We start from the raw sequence: 24832 nt of genomic DNA on the forward strand, positions 1-24832 counted from the left end.
TGAGCTCTATAGTTAATAGTTCATTTCAGTTGTATTTTTTAACTCTAGAATTGCCATTTGGCTCTTTTTTTTTATCATTTCTCTTTACTCATATTCCCTACTTGATGAGACATTGTCATCATACTTTCCTTTACATTATTAAGCATGTTTTTTTTTGTTGTTGTTGTTCTTTGACCATACTTATAATGTCTGTTTTGAAGTCTTTGCAGATATTTCTGACATCTGGAACCCCTCAAAGGTGTTTCTTTTGCCTGCTTTTTCCCCTGTGTTTGGGACACATGTTTCTGTTTCTTTGCATGTCTCATTGTTTTTTTTTCTGTTGTTGAATCCTGGACACTTCAGATAATATATTATAGCAATTGTGAATATTGATTCCTCTTCCCCCTCCCTGTATTTTCTCAGAAATCATCCAAAATACTTAAGATTGTATTTAACATCAGAATACTGAGATTAAAAATGTCTATGATTAAAGTTCTTGGATTCTGTAAAATCCAGCTTGTATGCTTAGTGGTCTCTTCTCTTGTCAGTGAGTTGTTTGTGATTAAATGAAGTTTCCATATAAGTGAGGCATTATCACATTTAGAAATTTTTCCAAATACTGAAGCCTTTGTTTTTAATATGAAGTTTACATTTACAATTTTGTCCCTTTTGTAATGCAATAGTTTTAGGTAATGAATGATGCTTCTTCCCTTTAGGTTACACCTGTGTTTGAGGATTGGACTACTATTGATTGGTATCGATTTTTGTGTTTATGGGAGAAGTTACCAGCTTCTATGAAACGGGTGGCAGAGCTAGTGGGAGTTGAAGAAGGGTTCTTGGCTCGCTGTGTGAAAGGAAAAGTAGTAGCCAGAACTGAGAAACAACACCGACAAATGGCCATCCATAAAAGGTAAATATCAAGGAGCCTGGACTGTCCAGTTTTTAACACAGTATTGGATATACAGTAGATGTCCAGTTTATTGTAATCACTTTCATTGTCATTAAAATCAAAGTTTTGGCTGAATATAGTAAAAATTTTCAACTTCTTGTATTTACTGAATTTATTGATATTTTTCTTCTTTGTAGCTTATAAGAAACCACTATATATCAAGACTTTTTAAAGTAGAACATTTAATTACTTTCTTCTCTTAAAGAATATATGATCAGAACTGCCAACTTAGTGTGGCTCCATTTGAGGATATGGTTTGTATCATCCTTTGAAGTGATTTGTTACCAGTAGGGAAGAGCCAATTAAAAGATTCAGGTGGGGAAATTGTACAGGCTTTAGCCTCTTTGAAATATAATAAAATTATTTTTCTTAAAGCATTAGTCTCATATTATTTACATCATAGTCAAGTGTAAATTTTGTAAGGATTATATACTTGGATTATTTGTGGCACAATTGCCTTTCACATCAAAACCTTTTTATAACCAAATTTTGATTGAAATATGATTAGGTGATATAATTGTGTATCAAGTGTGCTTTAAAATTTTTGTGCCGTCGTATTTCTTGAACCAAGTCTCATTTCTTAAAATTAGTTAGCATTATTGAAATATGGACAAAATTGTTTTGTTATACAGATATTAGTTTTTTGCTATAGTACTAACGTATGTTAGAATTTACAAACATTGAGCTCTTTGTCCACTAATCCTATATCCTATTAGGAATCTTCTCACCTTCTCACCCTCTTACCTTTTTTGGTTCTTTCTTGTTTCTCAACATACATCGTACTTTCATAGTGGACATAAGTGACCTCTTACCATACTTTTGGTAATTTACTTTCCAGGTTTTTTACCAGTCTTGTGCTATTAGATTTAATCAGTGAAGTTCCCTTAAAGGAAATTAATCAGAAATATGGATGCAGTCGTGGACAGATTCAATCGTTACAACAGTCAGCTGCTGTTTATGCAGGTAAGTTAAACAAGTGTTCCCACATTTATTTAAGACTCTGTGGTTTGAGGCCAAGTTAAGATTACTTTTTTTCAAATTCCATTTTACTGTAGGTTTCTCTAAAAGTGAGGGGATCATGTTAAGCCATAATTTTGTATAGTTCCTGTCATCATCAGAACACCCAAAACTATGACTCCTGTGGGCTCAGTTACCCTGCTACAGAAGAATAGCAGCTGGCTGAGTGTCTGGATCTTGGTCCCCTTCCATTCCCTAGCAACCTGCTGACCATTGCTCTTCTTTCTGTTTTTCTGTCTTTTTTTTGGGGGGGGTGCGTATTGTAAGAAGAAACAGACACAGTTCTCACTGATCTTCATTTTCTCATCAAGTTATTGATTAATACTTATTATTGTGGAAGATGGCAAGTGGAGAGGGATTTCTGGACTTCTTTCTCACTGTTCTAAATATCTCTTCTCTAAGGAAATACTGGTCTTTCTTAATAAAATTAAACTCTTATCTTCTAAGCTAGGCAAACAAGGGAAGCTCTAGGTCTGATTTTACCAAGAAATCCTTAAGCCCTTAGGAGGGAAATCCTGGGCTGCTGGAGAGTGTGTTTACATGTGTAAGAAGTTTCATTGTGAAATTGTGTGCATGAGAGATTACTGAGGGAAAGATGCCAGGAGAGGGTAGTAAGAAGGGAGAGACTTACCCTTCAACTCACTGGCATCAAAAATCTCAGATTACCTCTAGGGTTAATGTTCTTGTAGGGAAGTGATTTTCTTAATGACTTGACACTTGGCTACTCTGGCCTCTTTATTTCAAGAGGGTATAGCTATCAAGCTGGGCAACGTTTTTTTTTTTAAAGAAATTATCAATGGGACTTTCACTCTTTGTAAATAATCCTCTCAGCACTTGACAATTTAAATTAGCTCTCTTGTTTTCCTCTAGGTGAAAAGAGTTCTTTACCTGTTTTAAGAGTTCTTTCTTCCCTAAAGAAAGTAAGGAAAAAAATTGAGAGAGAGAGAGAGAGAGAGGGGAACTAGTGAGGGCTTTTTGTTTGTTTTGTGTTTATGTGCTCTGCCTCAATTTTTTCAAATGCAAGTTCATGATTAAGAAAAAATGAGATGATATTTAATGTGTCTAGCCAATTAGCTAGGCCCTTAAAGATGTCTGCTCTCCTATTATTTTATACCTTGGGCCTGTTAAACTTTATAATTCTGCAGAAAAAACAACAGTGAAACAAAAATACATCTCAAGAAACGGAGAATTGGTCTAGAAAGAATTTTTAATTCAATAAATATTATATGAATATTCTAGGGATGATTACAGTGTTTTCCCACCGCCTGGGCTGGCACAACATGGAACTACTACTGTCCCAATTTCAGAAGCGTCTTACATTTGGCATCCAGAGGGAGCTGTGTGACCTGGTCCGGGTATCCTTACTTAATGCACAGAGAGCCAGATTCCTCTATGCTTCTGGCTTTCTTACTGTGGCCGATCTTGCCAGAGCAGATGTTGCTGAGGTGGAAAGTGTTCTGAAAAATGCTGTGCCTTTTAAAAGGTAAGAAAAATCCCCTTGTCTACATATGTTATTAAATGAAAACAGGTCAATTTGTAAATAATAGATAATATATTAAAATATTTTTCCCTTAGATAATATCATGCCATATTTGGTATAAGTGGAAGAAAATGTGGCTCCTTTTCCCCTTTGAGGATTACTTTTTTCTTTTTTTGTATATTTAAAATATATTCTATGACTTTAAAGACACTTCTAAATGTATCATAACTCTCTCCTAGAAAGTTTGAGTAAAGTTAAGTTACTAATGTTTCTGCATTGATGGATTTTAGTTCTCAGTATATATCCAGGGCTCATCTTAGATTTTCTTCAGGCAAGAAAACTTTAAAATATACTCTTCTTGAATATTCTTTGGAACACTAGTCCCTCAAAAACAGTTTATGAGAAGAGGACTTCTTGATATGTGTGTGTGTGTGTGTGTGTGTAACCAATTCATTTGAATGGGCTGGACTCAGCATATTATCAAGGAATAGCTTAATTATTTTCTCAACCATTATTCTTTGAACTCACTGTTGTATGGAATCTCAGCCAGATTCTATAGCTGTTTAGGCAGTTTCAAGTATTAACAGTTTTATTTTCAGGTTTTAAAATTTTGTTCTAAATGAGAGCATTAATCTCATTTCCAGTTCAGTGCTTCTTTCCTCTTTGGTTTGACACACGCTCTGAAACTTGAAACATGTGGGAAGGGATGGGGCATAGTCAAAGAAAGGGCCTCACTGTGCAGTGCCACCTCACATCATGGGCTCTACTCCGTGTATTTCGGCAGCAATGCAGGTGTGATTCCTGTTAGTGGGCCCTGGTACAGCATGCACTACAGCCAGCATAGCTATAGCTGTATAGCTACCTCTACCTAGATTTTGAAGGATGAAATTGCTTGGAGTCTTAAGCATATGCAACCCAAGCAGAGAATGTGGAGCTGTGGGGGCAGGGTCATCCCCTGTGACCCCAGATTGGAAGATCCACTGGTGGGTGATTTTGTCACTTTTGGGTGTGCCTCTGGCTGAAACCTACATAGAGTATGCTTTAAAACCTACTTATAAAGGTGTTGATCTCCTCTGGAGCCTGTGATTTTCACAGAATCTTTGGATATATTCATACTTGCTTAGAAATATGTAATAAAAGACCTGAGGTGAAAAAATTCAGATGTGGGAGTATCTCTGTGGTAACAGCATACCATATATCATACTTAACCCTTCCAGGGAGTCATCTGAAGTCAGTACACATTTTAAAAAAGTTAATTGGAAAAAATTTGTAAACACATTTTGGAATCTCTTCTGTGTGATTCTAAGGCCATTATTGCCATGACTGTGATTCTTCTGAAAGCCCAGAACCTTCACTGATCAAAATTAATGAAACATAGTAATATGAGAAATCAACATTATCTGCTTCCTCATGTGACATACTGAGAAAGACACAACATTACTCCTGGAATATTTTTATCAAAAATGTCTAATGTGAATTTAACTGTAGAGAAACATCAGACAAACCTAAATTGAGAGACATTCTACAAAATAATTGGCCAGTACTTTTCAAAAATATCAAGGTCGTGGAAACAAAGACTGAGGAGCTGATTCCAATTAAAGCAGGCTAAAGAGACATGACAACTAAATGTACCACCTTACTCTAGATTGGATTAGAAAAAGGACATACTTTGAACAATTGGTAAATTTTGCGTAAGGTATGTAGATTAGATACAGTATTGTATTAACGTTAATTTTCTGAATAGAAACTGATGTATTTGGAGACTGGCCACCCTTTCAGTGCCCGGTACGTAAAAGCCAGAAAACCCATCCAACATTCAGATTGTCTCAAATAGCTTGCCATTACCAACAATCTGTAATGAATTACCTTGTGCATATGTATTTTCATATTGTTGGTGATGTTTCTTCAGAGTAAATTCCTAGACATGAGATTTCAGAAGGTAAGTGCATATATATAGATTTATTAGATTCCAAATTGCTCTGCAGAAGGGTCTAGCCAAGTTGCACTCTCACTAGTCTATTACCCCTCAGCTCACCAGTAGAATCCATTGTTAGAGGTTGTTAAAAAACAAAATTCAGCTGAGTAAATTTGAAGATCCAACTAGCTTTATTAGGCGATTCATGAATTGCAGCATCCAATCTAGGAACTAGAAGGGGTTTTACTAAAAGATGGAAGGTTTTTATAGGAAGAAGGATAGGGCAAAGGAGCTATTAGCAAAATAAAAGAAAGGATTATTTTTATACCAGGGCAGCTTTTTGGGGGTAAAAGTGAAAGGCAAGGGGGTTTTATCATGCAGATTGTATCTTGCGGGTGGGGAGGGAGGATGGACAGATTACCTCTTGGTGCTGACCAGGAAATTCTAGACTGGTTGATTAAGATTACATTTCTGGTGAAGGTCAAAACTGCAATTAGGTTAGGTATTAAATCTAGGTTTGGTATCATGGGCTTTAGCCATTTGGGGCCTGTGGCTTTTCTCTTTAATAATTCCCTCCTTTTCATCATACTCTCAGCCTGAGAGATGTGATCAAAATTTAAGGAATTAGCTTCGCTCTCAACTACTGCTCTGCAGCTTTGTTGATCTTTGTTGTGCTATCCATAGGTCATGACGTCTTTGATGAACTCCTATGATATTCACAGGCCATGACTTCAGGTTTGTTACCGAGTCCAAGCTTGCTCTGCTGCACGACAGACCAATAAATCAGGAGACGAGGTGTTGAGGCAAGGAATAGCAACTTTGTTTGAAAAGCTGGGCATCCGAGAAGATGGCAGACTAGAGTCCTAGAGTACCATCTTATCTGGGTCTGATGCTAGTTTCTTTTATAGAACAGAGAGGGGAAGGAGGTGAGGAAGTAAAGTAAAAAGGCTCTAAGTCTTGCAAAATATCTTCTGGTTTGGCCAGCCTCTGGGAGGGGATGTGTTAATTTCTTCTTTCTTGCAGTCATTCAAGGGTGGGCAGGGGCAGGGTGTTTCCCTGTGAGCTGAACGAAGGCACTTTGGTTTAACATTGAGGCAGAGGGGCAGGGTTCCCCAAGGGAGGCCATTATGTATGCTTATAGCTATAAACAGCATCCTTTTAGTGATTATAGTCACAAAAGCAACGGGAAGCAAAGGTTAAAGTAAAAGAAACAGATCCAACATGGAGTCAGATTTTGTTCTTCCTTGTTACAGGTTCACAACTTCTAAGGTGGCTGTTCTCCTCGTTTCTTTTCTTTCTTTCTTTTTTTTTTAAAGATTTATTGATTGATTGATTGCTATGTTGGGTCTTCGTTTCTGTGCTAGGGCTTTCTGTAGTTGCAGCAAGCGGGGGCCACTCTTCATCGCGGTGCGCGGGCGTCTCACTATCATGGCCTCTCTTGTTGCGGAGCACAGGCTCCAGACGTGCAGGCTCAGTAGTTGTGGCTCACGGGCCTAGCTGCTCCGCGGCATGTGGGATCCTCCCAGACCAGGGCGCGAACCCATGTCCCCTGCATTAGCAGGCAAACTCTCAACCACTGCACCACCAGGGAAGCCCCTCGTTTCTTTTCTGATGTTCCACTCTTAGGGAGATCATTTCTCTGCTGGTCAGTGGCTGTGAACATGCATTTAAAACTTTTGAGAGGATCCAATGCACTGATGTTTATGATAACTATAAATAGGATAACTCCCAGTATTTGGAGTGTGCTTCAGAGCCATAGTCCCCAAGACCCAAACCAGTCAAAGGCACTGTTGAAGGAGTCACCCTTTTAAGCCAAGTGGCTTACTCAGTGATCTTACATAATTAAGTTTCAACTTCACCAGAAGTGTCAATCCAGGTACAACAGATGGTATTGGTCATAGCACAGACACTTCCCTGCTCAGCTAAAAGATTATCAAGGGCTATCTTATTATCAAGAGCAACTATGGCCAGAGAGTCTAAGTATTTTTGTTGGGCAACTAGTGCCCTAGCAGTGGAATCTGCAATGTTCTCTAAGAGTTGAGGAAATGTTCCTGATCATATTCTTCTTTGTTTTAACTCCTAATCAGGGAAGTAGGCCCTGCCAAAGGAAACAGTTCTTGAATCATGAATCCTCCTGTTAGGCCTTTTCTAGAACAGTTAGGGGCACAGTTAGATAACCTAAGATGCCTAGTACAGTTGTGTGCCAGCCATATGGGCATTCATAGGCCCAAGGAGAATGATAACCACCACAGACAAAGACAAGACCTGTCGGGATGCAAACCATTCCTGTTAAGGAATACTGATAAAAGATTTATTCACAGGGACTGCTGCATTTACCTGTTCAAGCCAGGAGTCAGTCAGGTTTTTAGTGCATGTGGAAAGAGAATCTCCCATCCTAAAATAGAGTTATCCTAAATACTGAAGGTTATCCCTTCTTAGTAATGGCCTGGGAGATACAGATGAGAGTGTTATCTTTCCAGGCCAATGCCAGAGTGAAATTAAGAAAGAAAAGGAGAAAGGGTTTCATGTTTAACTAAAGCAAGAAGACTTGAATTTGGTGTCTTGGGCGAAAGCAGTAGACATCGATATCAGCGACTTTTCTTACTCATCATTTTGATTCAGGGGTCTCCAGTGTTGTGTAGGACCAGATGTCAGGTGGTCCTCCTTAGCTGTGAGACATGTACCCAAGGCTCAGTACTTTCTGTAGTTCTGCATCAGTGTCAGTGGTCAGGAGCACTTGGTAAGCTCCCTTCTGACAGGGCTCGAAGGCTGCCTTTGTTCTTAGTGATGTCAAATCAGAAGGGTGGGAGAAAATTGGAAATACTAGTTTGGTGAGTTGTAGCGAGATATTTAAGGACACTAGAAGAATTCAGGATCCAGTCCAGTTTACAGGTATGTAATAAAACCTCAAAGACAATTAACAGGACTAGAATCTAATTCTATCTACAAAGGTGCAAAGATAATTTTTCTCTCTTTAATTACCCCTATTTTTTTTTTAACCAAAGATAATCATAGTAAAACTAATTTGCTTGCATTAAACTTATTTATATAAGTACAGCAAGAATAATGATTGACCATATAAGTCCTTTTTTAAGACTGCTTTGCTGAAACCTGGTAAGCAAGGTACCAGGTCGATTTTTTTTGAAGCAGTTCTTTGAAGCTATCTGGTCATATCTGAGTCTGTGCATGCCTTTCTCAAATATGACATTCCAGTCAAAGCCTTGGTAATATAGCCAGTGTTTCTAATTGTATCCTGTTACAAGGAGAAAAGATTGTTATTGAACTTATGCAAGCAAATAAATTGTTAAGAGAGTAAGAATATTCACTGAGAGTTCCTGAATTCTGAAGGGATCAGGTGGGGAGAAAAAGTTTCATCTTTGTTCACAAAGGTATACTTTACCAAATTGTTGTAAGTCATAGATAGCTTAAGAAAAGGTCTCCTTAAATCTGGAAAAACAAAAACATTAGAGTATCCTCCTCAGGTCATGTAGTCCTATGTAATTAATTCTTTTTCTGCTTGAATACAGTTTTTCAGGGGTCCAGAGGGAGGAAGCCTGAGGCCTTTAGGGACAAAAATAGTTGTTCTTACATATACTGTGGTGGGTGAAGGAATGGGAAAACAGAAAAATGAGATTTGTCAGGGAGCCAGGAAGAACCATGAGGCCATCTTGGTTTTCCCACAGCTCCAACTGTTTGTTTAATTTACAGCCATTGTTTACCCATCTTAGTTTCTCTGATTCAGGAGCATACTGTCATCTGTTATAAGGACATCAGGTCTGGCAGTAAGCGGGTCATTTTTGGAGAAGTAGAATGAATCTCATCAACACTTGACACAATCTTTATATAGATTCTGTTGCCTTTACATGAAAGTCAGCTAGGTCATTTACCTGTTACTCAGGTTCAATATTTTTAGTGTGAGCCTCAATTTTGATGAGTAATTTCAGAAAGTAAGTGAATAGCAGTAAAAGGATTGTTTACTGGTTACCCATTTCTGATTGGGGTCCCAGAGGATGTCATACACCATTTTAAGATAATGACTAGAATTATAAGTTAAGATTACACCAGGATATATCAAGTTTCTAGGAATTTCACACAATTTCTAGAACACTTATACACCTAATCAAGTACAACATAAAGAAGGCTTAATGTTACTTCTTGTTTGGTAATGCTTCCCATGTAATTTAACATACCAAATAAGCCTAACATCTTTTGAAATGTTCCAGGGGCCTCTGAAAAATTTCAGTTAGTTTGTGGTCAAAAGACTTCATTCAGAATTTGATTTGGGGAAGTTTGTCAGAGATATCAAATGGTTTGGACACTTGACTAAATAGGATCACAGGTCCATATGAAACAATACTCGATTGTCTATTTAGCAGATGAAGGAAAATTAAGTTCTAGTTTTATATAAGTACACTATTGATATTAAAACTTAATTTTTAAAATGCTTATAATAATTCAGTTTTAGCCAGCTTGATTACACAAGGTAAAATCCTTTCTCTCTTCAGTGAAGAGAGAAAAGATTTTTGTATGCCTTTAGTTTACCCTTTATAACCAGAAGCTCTAGTTCAGACAAAATTACTCTCATTTCCCTTAACAAAATGCATCTTCATTCCTCATGCCTTTTCTTTTCTTTGTTTTTTTAAAAATTATTATTATTTTTTTTGGCTGCGTTGGGTCTTCGTTGCTGCACGCGGGCTTTCTCTAGTTGCGGTGAGAGGGGGCTACTCTTCGTTGCGGTGTGCAGGCTTCTCATTGCAGTGGCTTCTCATGTTGCTGAGCACGGGCTCTAGGCCTGCGGGCTTCAGTAGTTGTGGCTCGTGGGCTCTTGAGCACAGGCTCAGTAGTTGTGGCACATGGACTTAGTTGCTCCGTGGCATGTGGGATCTTCCTGGACCAGGGCTCGAACTTGTGTCCCCTGCATTGGCAGGCGGATTCTTAACCACTGTGCCGCCAGGGAAGTCCCTCATGCCTTTTCTAGCCAAAAACACATCCTGCTTTCCTTGCATATGGAGATGTTTCCTTTGTTGTTTCTTGTAGCTTTAATTACATATATTAGAATTTTTAATCTTTTGAAAACCTTAATTTCTGGCTAAAATTTAGGAACTAAACAGTTGTGGACTCTTACACTAGCATTCTGAAGCTTGGCAAAATTATAAGTACTCTTTATAACTTCTAGAAACATGTACTTTCTCATAGAAACTTTCTTAGCATGGCACTGTTGACTGAAAAAAAAAAAGCACAATGTGAGAGTTGTGAGTTAAGTTTTATTTGGGGCAAAATGAGAACTATAGCCTGGGAGACAGCATTTCAGGTAGCTCTGAGAAGCCGCTCCAAAGAGGTAGCGGGGAAGGTCAGTGTTATATGACTTTAGTGAAGGGGGTATGAGCAGCCAAGCACACATTTTGGCAGAGGGTTGCTGCTAGTCATGAGGAGCAGGTGTCACTGTTAATGATTTTAGTGCTTTTCTAGATATGAGGAATGTAAGAATTGGGCTCATAAAATCTCCTGAAAATATCTATCTGAAGACCTGTTCTGCCAGTTTTTCCTAGAGCACAAAGTGCCTCATTCCTGATCTCCACCCTGAACTCCTTTCAGGGGGTGTTGAAGGTCAGCAGCTGCAGCAGCTCATGATTTAATCCTTGTAGAGGTAGATGGCAAGTGCCAATAGTTGGCAGCACCAAACATGCTCACTAATAATCCCAAATTTTATCTTTAGTTTTTCAACAATAGAAAGCCAAAAGTAGATAAAGCTATGTTCAGTAATTAATCTTTCACCTATTTTATCTTATTTGGAATGATCTAAATGTTCAATAAATTTCCATTACTTAACCTAAGCTTAGCAAAACTTTAGGGTTTCAGGCTAAAGATTTGGAAAACTTATTTCAAAAGTTCACCTAGAAAATCTTTTTATTCTACTTTTATTTATTTAATTTACTTGCTCTAAACAATTATATTTAGGTTACTAATGAAAATTTCATCATACCAAGTTATTTTTCTTGCTGACAAATTTGTTAGCTTAGGTAGAGTAAAAATATTATAATTAATGCTGACAACTATTAAGACATGTCTGTTTTAATTAAAGCGACAAACTTAAACTAGCTTTTACTTCCTAAAGATTATCTTGGATAACCTGATCTTGAAAAGCATTTGAGTTAGCTATATTCCTTAGAACTTTGGAATAGCCAATCCTTACAAGCTTGTCTTTAAACCAAAAAAAAAAAAAAATACAGCTCTTATTGTAGATCAACTATATTTCAAAAAAAAAAAGATTACATGTCTGATGAAGGTTTAAATTGTATTTAGGTTATGTATTAAATCTAGGCTTGGTATCATGGGCTTTAGCACAAGTGATGCCATTTGGAGCCTCTGGTTTTTCTCTTTGACAAAAAGGTTTTCATTTTTACTAGTCGGATAGATGAGAAGTTGTATCTCAGTATGGTTTTAATGTGCATTTCTCTAAATGTGCGTGATGGTGAATATTTTTTCTTATTTTCCGGATTACTTAAAGAAATATATCTTTGTGAATTATCTGGTTATATCTTTTCCTTATGTTTCTACTAGGTTTTGGTTTTTACCCTCTCATTTTTAAAGAGTCTTAGAATCTTTTCTTTTTAAAACTGATTAGGGTTCTTAGCCATTTGTTTCACATGTATATTTCATATATTTTTCTCAGAACTTATCAATTGTCTTTTGACTTTATTGCATTGTTTTCACCATGCAGAATTTTTATTTTTCTTTTCATTTATTTTTTAGCAATCTTTTTTTTTTTTTTTTTGCTTCTAAATTGTCATAGTTAGAAAGGTTTTTCATATATTGAGATGAAAGAGGAATTCACTCGTTTTCTTCTAGTATTTGTAAGTTTGCATTTGGATTCCTGATGCATTTAGAATTTAATTTTGTGTATGGTGTTAAGTCTGGATCCAATTTTATTTCTCAATGGTTCCCATTTATAAAAAAGTTTATCTTTGTCCCAGTGATTTGAGATGCCATCATCATATATTAAATATCCATATGTAATTAAGTCTATTTCTGGACTTTCTATTCTCTATTTGCTATTCTTTCTGTCAATTAATGAGCCAGTACCATGCTTTTAATTATAAGGGCTTTATAGTGTGTTTTAATGTCTGGTAGGGTAAATTCTACCTTATGGTTTTTCAGTATTTTCTTGGCTATTCTTGCATGTTTGCCCATATGAAACTTAAAGTGCTTTTTGATATTGTATTAGAATTCGATTGAAATTTAATAGAACTGAAATCTTTATAATGTTGAGTGAACCTACCCAAGGATAGGTAATATCTTTGCATTGGATCTAGTCTTTTTGATTTTTCAGGAGTTTTAAAATATTTTCCTCGTATAGGTTTTCAGGAGTTTTAGTTTTCCTCATACAAATTGTGTACATTTCTTGTTAAATTTATTCCTATTTAATCATTATTCTGTTTTTAATTAGTGGCTCTCTTCTATGTCTTCTACATGGTTATTATTTGAATATGTAAAGGCTGTTGAGTTTTATATTTTTTTTATCGTGCTATTTTCTGAATACTTTTGTTGTTTAAATTACTTTTATCATTGATTCTCAAGGATTTTCCAGGTATATTGTCATATCATTTGTAAATAGAGTTATTTTACTTTTTCCCTAACAATTCTTGTGCATCTAACTGATTTCTTTGGTCTAAGTGAATTAGCTAATAGCTCTAATAGGTAGTGGTAGTTGACAGTAGTAATAGAGATAGTGGACATTTTTGCTTTGTTTGTGATCCTAGTGGAAATGCCTCTGCTACCCTAGTAAGATACTGACTTCAGGACTATGGTGTGTGTGTGTGTGTGTGTAATCATTTTAAGAAAATGTCCATTAATTGCAATTTTCTCGTATATTTTTTATCAGGAAAATTTTTTATTAAATTTTGTTAAAGGCTTTTTCAGTATCTATGGAGATAGTCATAGGTTTCTCCCCCTTTACATCTCTTAGCATGTTATATTAATAGATTTCCTACTGTTGAATCAGTTTTATGTTCCAGAATAAATTTCACTGGGTCGTGTTATATTATTTTTTTTACATGATGTTGCATTCTATCTGCTAATATTTAATATAGTATACTTTTGCATTGTTATCCATAAATATTTCCCTTATTTTCAGTACTTTGGGACTGGTTAAAGGTTTGATATGATTACCCTATGAAACAATCTTGGATGGTGCCTTTTTATGGGGTTAATTCTCTGATCACCTTCTCTATTTTATTTTTTCAGAACTTAATCTCTTTAGGCTTTCTATGTCTAGTGGGGTCAATTTTGGTAACCTTTCTTTCCCAACGAAATTATCTATTTCATCTGGATTTTCAAATATATTTTCATAGCGATCTGTAAATTAGTCTGTTAGGAATTTTAAATATTTCTTCTATTTCATTGGCTATGCCTCTTTTTTGATTTATTATTTTGTAAATTTCTACTTTCTGTTTTCTTCTTGATCAGATTAACTAGTGGTCTATTTTGTAAATTTTAAAAAATTAAGTATTTTCTTTTACTAGTTAGGTCTATTAAAAAAAATCTACCTCATTAAATCCTATTTTTTGAATTTTATTACTACTTCCTACTGCTTTCTTTTGTTTTACTTTGTCATACTTTTTCTAGTTCTTTTTGTTGAACTAGGAGTTTAATTTGTTGACATTCATATTTTTATTGATAAAACACTGTTTGTTTTTATTTTAATACTATGAATTTAGTACTGTGAATTTTCCTGTGGTGTCTTATTTTAAATGTAACCATAGATTCTGATATTTAGGACTTTTGTTACATTTTTTTAGGAATTATGGAATTTGCATGTTTTCCCTCTTTTGCCTGGGTAGAAGTTCTTTTTTGTTGTTGTTGTTAATTTTTAGTTTTATTGCATTGCAATCTAAGCATGTTGTTTATAACATTTCTACTTTAGGGAATTCACTGACAATTTCTTTGTTTACTAATATATGATCAATACAAACTAGATAGTTGTATTCTCTATTATAAAAGTAAAATATTTGAGATATTTTCACAAAGTCTACCTTTTTGATTATGTTAATTAAGTCTTATTCATTCCTACTTATTCCCCCCTGCCAGTACTTCATCTGTCTTTTAATAAGAATGGTTTATTAAAGTCTACTAATTGTTAGTACACTTCTCTCTTTGTCTCCTTGTATCTCTTACAGTGTTTGCTTCACAAATGTGGTTGCTTGTTATTTGGAGTGTAAATGTTCATAGTAAATATGACTGATTGATAGTTATCTTTGTTGTGTTTTTGGTTTTGAGCATTAAATTATACCCTTCTTGGAATATCCCTCACTGCTTTCTTCTTGTTTCCCTTTGCCTGGGAATTCCTTTGCCCATCCCTTTATTTTTAGCCTTTTTGAATTACTTTGTTTTAGATATGCTTTTTTATACCACATTGAGTTGTAGTTGTGTTTTGCTTTCTGAAACAAATTGAAGATCTTTTTAATAGATGATTTAATCCCATTCACATTTATCAATATGAATAACATGTTTCATTTCAATTCTCTCAAATTATTTTATAATTATGTGTATTATGTGATATTTGCTGTTTCTTTCTCCACCCAAGGGTATTCTTTGGTATTTTATTTTTAAATTTAGAAAGGTGTATATTTTTGTTTTAATGGGTGCTTTTGTACTTTTTATTATCTGGTTTGTCAAAATTTTAATTGTATCCTGTAATTCCTACCTATTGCCGGAACAACAGTCACTGACATTGAGCTTACTTTAACTTTCTTTTTCTCTCTCCCTTTTTCAAAGTGCATTGTTTCTACTTTATCTCAATATAAAACTTGCATACATTAATTTTCCACCTTTGCCTCCACCCTTGTGGGGGGTAGGGATGGAAGACTAATATAATTTACATTTTTAGTTATTCAGATTACCATCGTTCTTATTGCTGAAGTATTCCTTCCTCTCTTGAGTGGATGAAACTTATCCTCTAGTAGCTTTAGGTTCCTTGAGGAGGGCTTATATAATATAGAATTCTTCAAGTTCTTGTATGTTTCAGACAGTTTTTCCATAACCTTAATATTTGAAGCACACCTTGGCTGGATAGAAATCCTTGGTCTATACTTTCTTTTACTGAGTTCTTTGAAAATGTTGTTTCTTTGCTTTGTATGCTGTTTTCAAGAATTCTTATGGGAGTGTGATTCTTTTGCCCTTCCAAATATGTAGGCCTTGAGAGTTCTTTTCTTTTCTTTTTTTTTTTTTTAACATTTATTTGTTTATTTATTTATTTTTGGCTGCATTGGGTCTTCGTTGCTGTGTGTGGGCTCTCTCTAGTTGTGGTGAGCAGGGGCTACTCTTCATTGGGGTGCACGGGCTTCTCATTGCAGTGGCTTCTCTTGTTGCAGAGCACAGGCTCTGGGCGTGCGGGCTTCCATAGTTGTGGCACGTGGGCTCAGTAGTTGTGGGTCGCGGGCTCTAGAGCACAGGCTCAGTAGTTGTGGTGCATGGGCTTAATTGCTCCACGGCATGTGGGATCTTCCTGGACCAGGGCTCAAACCCGTGTCCCCTGCATTGGCAGGCAGATTCTTAACCACTACGCCACCAAGGAAGTCCCGAGATTTATTTTCTATATCTTTGAAGTTCGATAGTTTTACTAGGCATTTTAGTTAACTCTTGCTATGGAGGAAATTACTTAAGAACTTAGTGTCTTAAAAGCAACTAGTAAATATATATTAACTCAAAGTTTCTGCAAGTCATGAATTTGGGAGTACCTTTCCTCATAGTTGTGGTTTGAGCTCCTCAGGAGGTTGTAGTTAAGTTGTTGGCCAGAACTGTAGTCATCTGAAGGGCTGACTTAGATCTGCTTTTAAGATGCCTCACACACATGCTGGCAGGTTGGTGTTCATTTCTCTACATGAACTTCTCCATAGAGCTGCTTGAGACCCTTATGCCATGATGGTTGGCTTCCCCCAGAGTGAGTGACCCAAAAGAGAGCAAAATGGAAACTGCAATGTCTTTTATGACCTAGCCTCAGTTTTTAGTTGTTTTGGGTGAGAGGCTAAATTGGTCCCTGTTATTTTATCTTGGTTGGAAACAGAAGTTTCCCAGCTTCCATAATTTTTATGCCTCATCCTGTTTTTCTTCTCTTCATGGTACTTTAGTTATGTATGTTTGCTCTTTTAGGGTGTAGAATCTATTATTTTACTATGAAGAGCACTGATATTTTATCAGTCAGCCTGGCTAAGGTCAAACTTTTCCTGTCGTAGGCAATAGCTCAAATCTCTGTTCAGTTGTTTAGACTTTCACCTAGCTGCTTGGAGTCTCTCTACACTTGCATAGTTTTGAGGTCAGCCAGATATTTGGGTAGAATTTGTATGAAAAATATGGGGTTCTCCTTCCCTGGATCTCTCAATTCTGAACTTTCTCTCTTCATTTTGAATCTCTTGTAGTTACTCTGAACTGTCTTTCAAATTCTGTCAATCAATAAACTCCAGGTTTCCATTTAAAGACTCTGTCTTAGTGAGGCCTTCCCTAATGATGCTATTTAAAAATTGCACAACCACCTATCCCTTTCTGGTGCTTCAGTTTTGTTTTTTTTTTTAACATCTTTATTGGAGTATAATTGCTTTACAACGGTGTGTTAGTTTCTGCTTTATAACAAAGTGAATCAGCTATACATATACATATATCCCCATATCTCCTCCCTCTTGCATCTCCCTCCCATCCTCCCTATCCCACCCTTCTAGGTGATCACAATGGCGCTTCAATTTTTTGCACAGCTCTTATCTATTACCAGTTGACACAGAATGCATTTTAACATTTGTTTACTTTCTGATTTCCCCAACTATAATGTAAGCTCTATGAGAGTAGATACATTTCCCTCTTGTTCAGTGCTATTTCTTCAGTTCCTAGAAAAGCTCAGATTGATGCTTAATAAATACTTGTATTAATAAATGAATCAATGCATTAATTTATTTATTTTCCTACCTCTTGTATAGTACCCGAAAGGCAGTGGATGAGGAAGAGGAAGCAGTTGAAGAACGTCGGAATATGCGAACTATTTGGGTGACTGGCAGAAAAGATTTAACTGAAAGGGAAGCGGCAACTCTTATAGTAGAAGAAGCCAGAATGATTCTGCAGCAGGACTTAGTTGAAATGGGAGTGCAGTGGAGTCCATATTCCCTTTTAAATTCTGATACACACTCATTGACCTGCAGTGAATCAGAAGTAAAAGAACACAAATTTATACCCCAAACTAAGAGTTCTTATAAAAGATTAACTTCAAAGAAAAAAAGTAACACAATATTTAGTGATTCTTCTGTTACTCATTTACCAAAGACAGTGCAAGATTTAGATAAAAGTAGAGAGCATACAGATTCCTTTTATTATAAATTTCAGGATGGGCATCAAGAACGTCAGGTGCATTCCACTTCCAGAGCAAAAAAACGGGCTTCTTTGAGTATAAATAAAGAAAAGCTAGGAACCTCTCTGAATGAGGGGAAAGCAAGCACTACGAAAGTTGTTCAGACTCTCTCATCTGAGAAAACAAAAAAAGAAGCTTTGAATTTCAGTTCAGAAGAGATGAGTACAACCTCTCAATCTTGGAAACATAGTAAGCATCTAAAACGATCTAGAGACAGTAGCCCTGTGAAAGACACTAGGATGTGTAGAATCAATTTACAAGAACAGACTCTGTCTAATCCTATTCATTGTGAAGAGTCATTTACTTCAGATGAGAAGAATATGGAATTTAGAAGTCCAGAGCCATTTGCTAAAAACATATCTTTCTGTGCTGAGGGAAGATATAGCAAAGTATCATTCCCATCACAAACAGAACAGAGTTGTTCAAGGAACAATAAAATATCTAATGATGTTCTTGTGGAATATTTTATCACAGGATCCCAGAATAAAAATGTGACTCATCAAGCCACTAGTGTGGTTAGTGAAAATGGAAGAGTATTAGCTGTTGAATCAGAAAAAAAAAATGAAGCGCTGATACAGAATGATTCAAAAAACCAGCATGTTAATGTGAAACACCATGACACCCATCCAATTAACCAGTGCCTGGAAAAGCAGTTTGATAAACAGACAAATACTTACACCAAACTGAAAAAACCAATAGCAAGACAAATGCCCTATGAGACAGATAGCAGTTATATGAATAGGGACTCAAATGTTGTTATGAAATGTGAAAGTACAAAGTTGAATGCTGAGGAAAATAAATCAAGTAATCTTCAGGTATCAGAAGATAACATAAGCAGCACTGAGATACCCAGTGGAGTACATCTACTAAGTGGAGCATTTGGTAAATCAGGAGGCCAGTGTGAGAATATTCTAAATACCCTTAGAGTACAGGTAAAAACAGATGCTTATGCAGCAGACAGAACTAAAAATAATCATGTTTCTGACTTAGGTTTAGATCTCTGTGATTTTGAAGATAGTTTCTACCTGGATACTCAGTCAGAGAAAATAATTCAACAGATAGCAACTGAAAATGGCAAGCAAGAAGGAGCAAAGGATACCAGCCTGGCAACAGGGATGATGCAGAAAAGCCTAGACAAACAGAGCTCAGTGAGCTCCTTTCAGAAAGAGATTCACATTACTTTTCCAGGTGAACAACATTCACCAGGAATGACAAATCATTTGAAACTTAAGACTGTAGATGCTATGAAACAAAGCACTGATTCACATGGGGTTGATAACCTGACTCCAGAAAGCCCAATTTTTTATTCTCCAATATTAATAGGGGAAAATGACCCATGTTTTAAAGGCAGTGAACTTTCTGTTACTGACTCCCAATTAAATAGTTTTCTTCAAGGTTATCAAACACAAGAAGCTATGAAACCAGTTATACCTCTGGTTCCTAAAATGAGAACTCCTACTGATATAGAAGTAGAACGTCTGCCAGTTCCTGAAACAAGTTTGAATTTGAGTGGTAGTTTACTGTTTGACAGTTTCAGTGAAGAGTACCTCGTAGAAGAGCAACCACCTGATGTACAAGCAAAAGAACGCCTTCCTTCTGAAATAACTTCAGTCCATTTTGGTGATTCTCTGTGTCTACAACCAGAGGGCCCAATTAAAAAATCAGATGTGAATGAGAATCAAGATAATCAGCAGCCATTGTCTTGTTTCAGTGATGAGTCTACTGTATTTTCAGAAATGGATTCTGCTCAGATGGTTGAAGCTTTGGACACTGTAGACGTATTTCCTGTCCAAGAGAAACATAATACTGCAGGATCTCTTAGAGTATTAGAACTGAGTGATCCAGTGATTGTGGGTAATGATTATTCCCAAAGAGAAGTAATTGGAGGAGATAAAGATAAAAGGTCTCAAAAATCCAAATTAACTGGGACAAGGCAAGATAATTCATTCATATGGTCAGGGGCATCATTTGATTTAAGTCCAGGACTGCAAAGGATTTTAGATAATGTGTCCAGTCCTCTAGAAAATGAAAAGCTAAAATTAACCATTACAGACTTGCTCAGTTTGAAAGGAAAAAATACAGAGGTAAATGACAAACAAGAAATGATTTCAAATTTGGAGACAAATCAAGTTCAAGGAATTCCATTTTCCCCTAATATTGTGTTAAAAGGCAATATTGACGCACTAGAGAACAATGTCATTCATGGTGAAACCTCCTCCCTCTTGCCTTGTAAAGAAAACTGTATAGTTGATGATAATGGACTCATTCCTCCTATACCATCTGCTTCTAAGTTGTCATTTCCAGGTTTTCTTGGAACATCTTCTGTAAAACTTAAGAAAATTAGTAGTGGTTTACAACTTGGTGAAAGTTATTCATTTGGCTCACCTTCAGATAATAAAAACCGTGATTTAAGTCCAGAGACTAGAAATGGTTTCAAAGATGACAGTCCTATTAGAGACACAAGTTTTTCACCGCAGTTACCACAGGATGGATCGCAGTTAACTCTAGCCTCATGCAGTCCAGAAAGTTTGGCCATAATTGACGTAGCGAGTGACCAAACTCTCTTTCAAACATTCATGAAGGAGTGGCAAAACAAAACTCAATTTTCCATCTCATTGGCTTGTGAAAAGATCAGTAATTTGACATCTTCTAAAAGCGCTACTATTGGTGGTAGGTTTAAGCAAGGTAAGATTTTTTAAAAAATCTTTTACATTTGTATGTAAAATAGTGGACTGAGATGGGACTGAGACTTTTCAGTATTGGATATTAAATGTAATAAACGTGTTCAAAGTTTAATAAGTTTCTCCTATGTGCGTTTACATGTGGAACAGCCTTATTGTTCAGCACAACTAGATTAAAAATAGTTACCCTCTGGTATAAGAGATGGGGGACCTCTGGACACATGGGTAGGAGAGCTGAGCAGTGAGGCCAAGAGCTCAAGCTGGTAGACTGAAAACGTGCAGACCACTAGGAGACTGTTCGTTCCTCTGGCTCTGATCCATTGTTGTGCCTGGATCAGGCACAATCAGGCCTGTGTCTGCCTCCTTCCAAGCAGGCCAGAAATCCCATCTAAACAGCCTTTCTATAGCAGCTCCCCACAGGAGTTCCATACCAGTGTTGTCTCCCAGGACATTGACCCAGCAGCCAGTCTTATTGCTGGTGGGGACACCACAGTTGGTATGGCTGGTTCAGGGGCCAGCATTAGAACAGTGTTTGACAGATTGATGCTTGGGTGTGCCAGGAATCTGTCTCTCAAACAACACCTCTTTCTTCTATGCCATTGTGGGCTCTGCCTTGTCTGAGGCCATAGGGCCCTTCTGTTTGCTTAGCTCCTGGTCATGCCTGGTGTTAGAGTGTGCCAAGCTTACCATTAAACACAGCATTTCTCTAAGAAATCATATATATATGCATCTATGTATATATATATATAATCATAATGTGCAATATTATATAATATGTATATTAGTTAGAATATAATTTTGTAAAATTTAAGATGTATATTTTGACAATGGATCAGACTTTTTTTATGGTACCTTAATGGTGTGACATGGTTTGAATTTAATTAATTAATTAAAGTATAGCTGATTTAAAATATTAAATTAGTTTCAGGTATACAACATAGTGATTCAGTATTTTTATAGATTATACTCCATGTAATGTTATTGTAAAATAATGGCTATATTTCCCTTTGCTGTACAATATATTCTTGTAGCTGATTTATTTTATACATAGTAGGTTGTACCTCTTAATCCTCTACTGATATCTTTCCTCTCCCCCCTCCTCTCCCCACTGGTAACCACTGGTTCGTTTTCTATATCTGTGTCTGTTTATCTTTTGTTATATTCATTCGTCTTTAATCCTTAGGTTCCACATATAAATGATAATATACAGTATTTGTCTTTCTGTCTGACTTATTTCACTTAGGTCCATCCATGTTGTTGCAAATGGCAGACTTGGTGGTTTTTATTAATCATCATTGCTCATGAATTATTTTCTCTTAAACTGTAATATCCATATTCACTTATGTAATAACAGAAGTACATAGCAAATAGGCACTATATTTTTCACAGTGTATATTAGCTATGTTTTCCAAGACTTATCTCAAGTAGAACTTGTACCTCTACTGATAGTCATGAAAGCCTCATAGAACTCTTTCAGGTTTTCAGAGAATTGAAACTTTTGGTTAAATAATGCCATGTATTCCTGTCTTATTTCATGGAAGTAATGATTCAGTATTATGGGGGATAGCTGTAGTCAGCTTGACAACCTGTTGTGGAAATCAAAGATTTGTTCAAATTTCTTAAATCTCTATATTTATGAAAGAGTTTGTTCATAAAGTTCTGAGTATTTGATCTTCAATTCAGGAAGCATATGTGTTAACGACAAGTTTTATGTACTTTCATTGTTGACTAACTCTTTCCATTTTTCATTCAACAAACATAAAATTGAGTACATTTTCTGTGCTAGAGGTTAGAGGGATAAAAACATTCACTTAAATTTAACAAATATGTGACAGTTATTTTTCAGGTATTGGGGATATAATTGTAAATAAGATGGATTAGTTTTTGACCTATGTCTTTGTGAAATTGAAAGGTGTATTATTTTAGGAAAAATATTGACTCAAATACAAAATCATACCTAATTCTTCACTAAGAAGTAAGAATCTTGATTTTTCTGGAGTTTCTAAGTATTAAGAATTGCTAAATTTGCTACAAAATTTTTGTAGTGTGCAAGTGGTCTTTATTTTTGAGTTATAGAAATTCAAAATGCAGCTTTTGGAAAACTTAAAAAAGTTAATTTTAAACTATCTTAGTCATTATTACAGATCTCTTTTAAGAAATCTTTGGTAGATTTTTCATAGTGACAGTTATCTTAAATGATGGGAAGCCTAGAAAGATCTTACACCTAAAAATGACTATCCACATAATGCATATTGTAGGGATCTGAAAAATTTGCTTATCAAATAATTTTTTATTATATCATTTTTTTTAGTATTCAATTTAGTGGTTTCATTTTTAGAGATTTTTAACTATTTCACTTTGGTTTTACATAGTTAGTTCCTCTCAGGAAAGCCCTATTGGAGATGATGGAATTCCTGTTAAAGGTTGTGATGGCATCTTGGTGGTTGGACTGGCAGTATGCTGGGGTGGAAGAGATGCTTACTATTTTTCATTGCAGAAGGAACAAAAGCATTCTGGTAAGTAATCACTATTTGGTTAAGTTACCATATAATTTTAATGTAACCTCTATGAGGATAGTGACTTGTCTGTTGAGAATAGTTTCCTGATATATACCTAGAATTTATTTTTTAGGATTAAAAAAAAAACCTTTAAAAAAATAGTGGCTATTGTGTACATTATTTCATATATTAACTAGAATGATGTTTTAAGAAGCCACCCCCCTTACTCTCTTCTGCTTGTCACATGTGGCTGTTAATACTGTGTTTTCTTCTTCGGGGTAGTGGATCCTGAAGGACTCACTGGCCACCTTGAGGATTTGCTTCTGAAGACTGGATCATGGCAGTTTCTTTCCAGGCTTTTTTTCTCCTATCGACTGTATCTGGAACTCATTTAGAGGCAGTGATGAGCTAGACATCTACCGTAGTTGAATCACACAGCCTTTGGAGAAGTCTTGGAATTAAAAGGATAGGACCTAGGTATAAATTGTGATCTGATTATGGTTGTTGGATACCTAGTTGATTGTTTGGTTTTAGACAGAAGCAAAATTAATAAGGAAACATTTTAAAAGATGCCGTATAATGTCTGTTCTGAGTAAGCATGACATATTTTCAGTTGTTTCGTAGGAAAACATCTTAGGATAAGTAATTACTTGAACTTCTTTTATTTTAGATGTAATTTTATACATTCATTCTAAAATTCCCTCTGAAATGAGTTCCTTTAAACTTCATTTCAAAATAACTTTTCTCTCTTTAATTCCACATTCTGAGAAGTGTAAATTTATTTTTAGGAATCTTAATGTTTAGAATTTTCTCCCACCTGATTAAATAGAGCATTATAAATCACGTAGCCCAACCCTCAATTTTTAGATTACAGAGCACTTCATCTATATAGCCAACATGACCTGGATAAGGTCTTGCTGAACTAAACTGAGGCTTTTGGTCTTTTTCAGTCTTGACACTAAAGATTGCTGCTTCAAATGAATGCATGTACTTTTTGCCTTAAGACTTTTTTTTTTTTTTTTTTTTAAGAAATCAGTGCCAGTTTGGCCCCGCCTTCTCTGGATCCAAGCCTGACTGTGAAAGACAGAATGCGGCACCTTCAATCTTGCTTTCAAAAGGAATCTGATAAAGAACGTTCTGTTATCATCTATGACTTCATCCAGAGCTATAAAATTCTTCTTCTGTCTTGTGGCATCTCCCTGGAACAAAGTTTTGAAGATCCTAAGGTTCTCTGTCTTATTTAAAAAAATTTTACATACTTCAAAAAATATTTAATTTTAATGTTTAGGGTTAATTCTTAAATGACTTGGTATTTATTTAGCTTCAACAATACAGCTTAAGTATTTGAGTAGTCACTCCTTTGTCCAATAACTTCATCCACCCAGAACAGATTATTACGCACCAAATGCCTCTGTGTAGATGAAAACAGAGATGTCACACATTCCAAGCACTAAAGTTCACATCTTTCTTCAGAGACTTAAACAATTTTCATTTTGGTCATAAGTTCTAAATTTTCTGTCTCATAGTAAATTAGAAATGAAAGGAGAACTGTCAGATTTAGATATATGATAGCAGGGTGTTTCAAATATCCATGAGGATAGAGGCAGAAAGTAGCAAAAGCATATAGATATAAGAGATCACAAAGCATAGTAGTTAGAGGCCATTAGCTTAGGGACAAATGACCTTACTAGCCCCTGAGAACTTTTCCATATAATAGCAAACTATGATGCACTCTTCATAATGATGACTCTGAGTTATTAAGGAAAGAGTAACTTATGTTGTTGTAATATACACTTAACAGTATAATGCACTTTCAGAAGACATTTATTTACAGGATCATAGCCCTGAAAAGGGATATCATTTTTTCCCTCCTGTTGAGACTGGATACATGAGGTGTGTGGAATATTAATTCTGAATTGAGATAT

The 24832-nt window shown here is 35.8% G+C and overlaps 1 protein-coding gene across 1 annotated transcript in view; it reads left to right on the forward strand.

Moving 5' to 3' along the window:
* POLQ (DNA polymerase theta) overlaps positions 1–24832 on the forward strand; it is a 106095-nt gene that overhangs the window by 40314 nt on the left and 40949 nt on the right. Inside the window, exons 13-18 of the mRNA XM_059922134.1 lie at positions 696–889; positions 1767–1891; positions 3185–3428; positions 17304–20413; positions 22782–22925; positions 23937–24133. Of these exons, the coding sequence (XP_059778117.1) occupies positions 696–889; positions 1767–1891; positions 3185–3428; positions 17304–20413; positions 22782–22925; positions 23937–24133 (4014 nt within the window). The remainder of the gene's footprint in view (positions 1–695; positions 890–1766; positions 1892–3184; positions 3429–17303; positions 20414–22781; positions 22926–23936; positions 24134–24832) is intronic.

This window comes from Balaenoptera ricei, chromosome 4 (assembly GCF_028023285.1).
Source record: "Balaenoptera ricei isolate mBalRic1 chromosome 4, mBalRic1.hap2, whole genome shotgun sequence".
Lineage (NCBI taxonomy): Eukaryota > Metazoa > Chordata > Mammalia > Artiodactyla > Balaenopteridae > Balaenoptera > Balaenoptera ricei.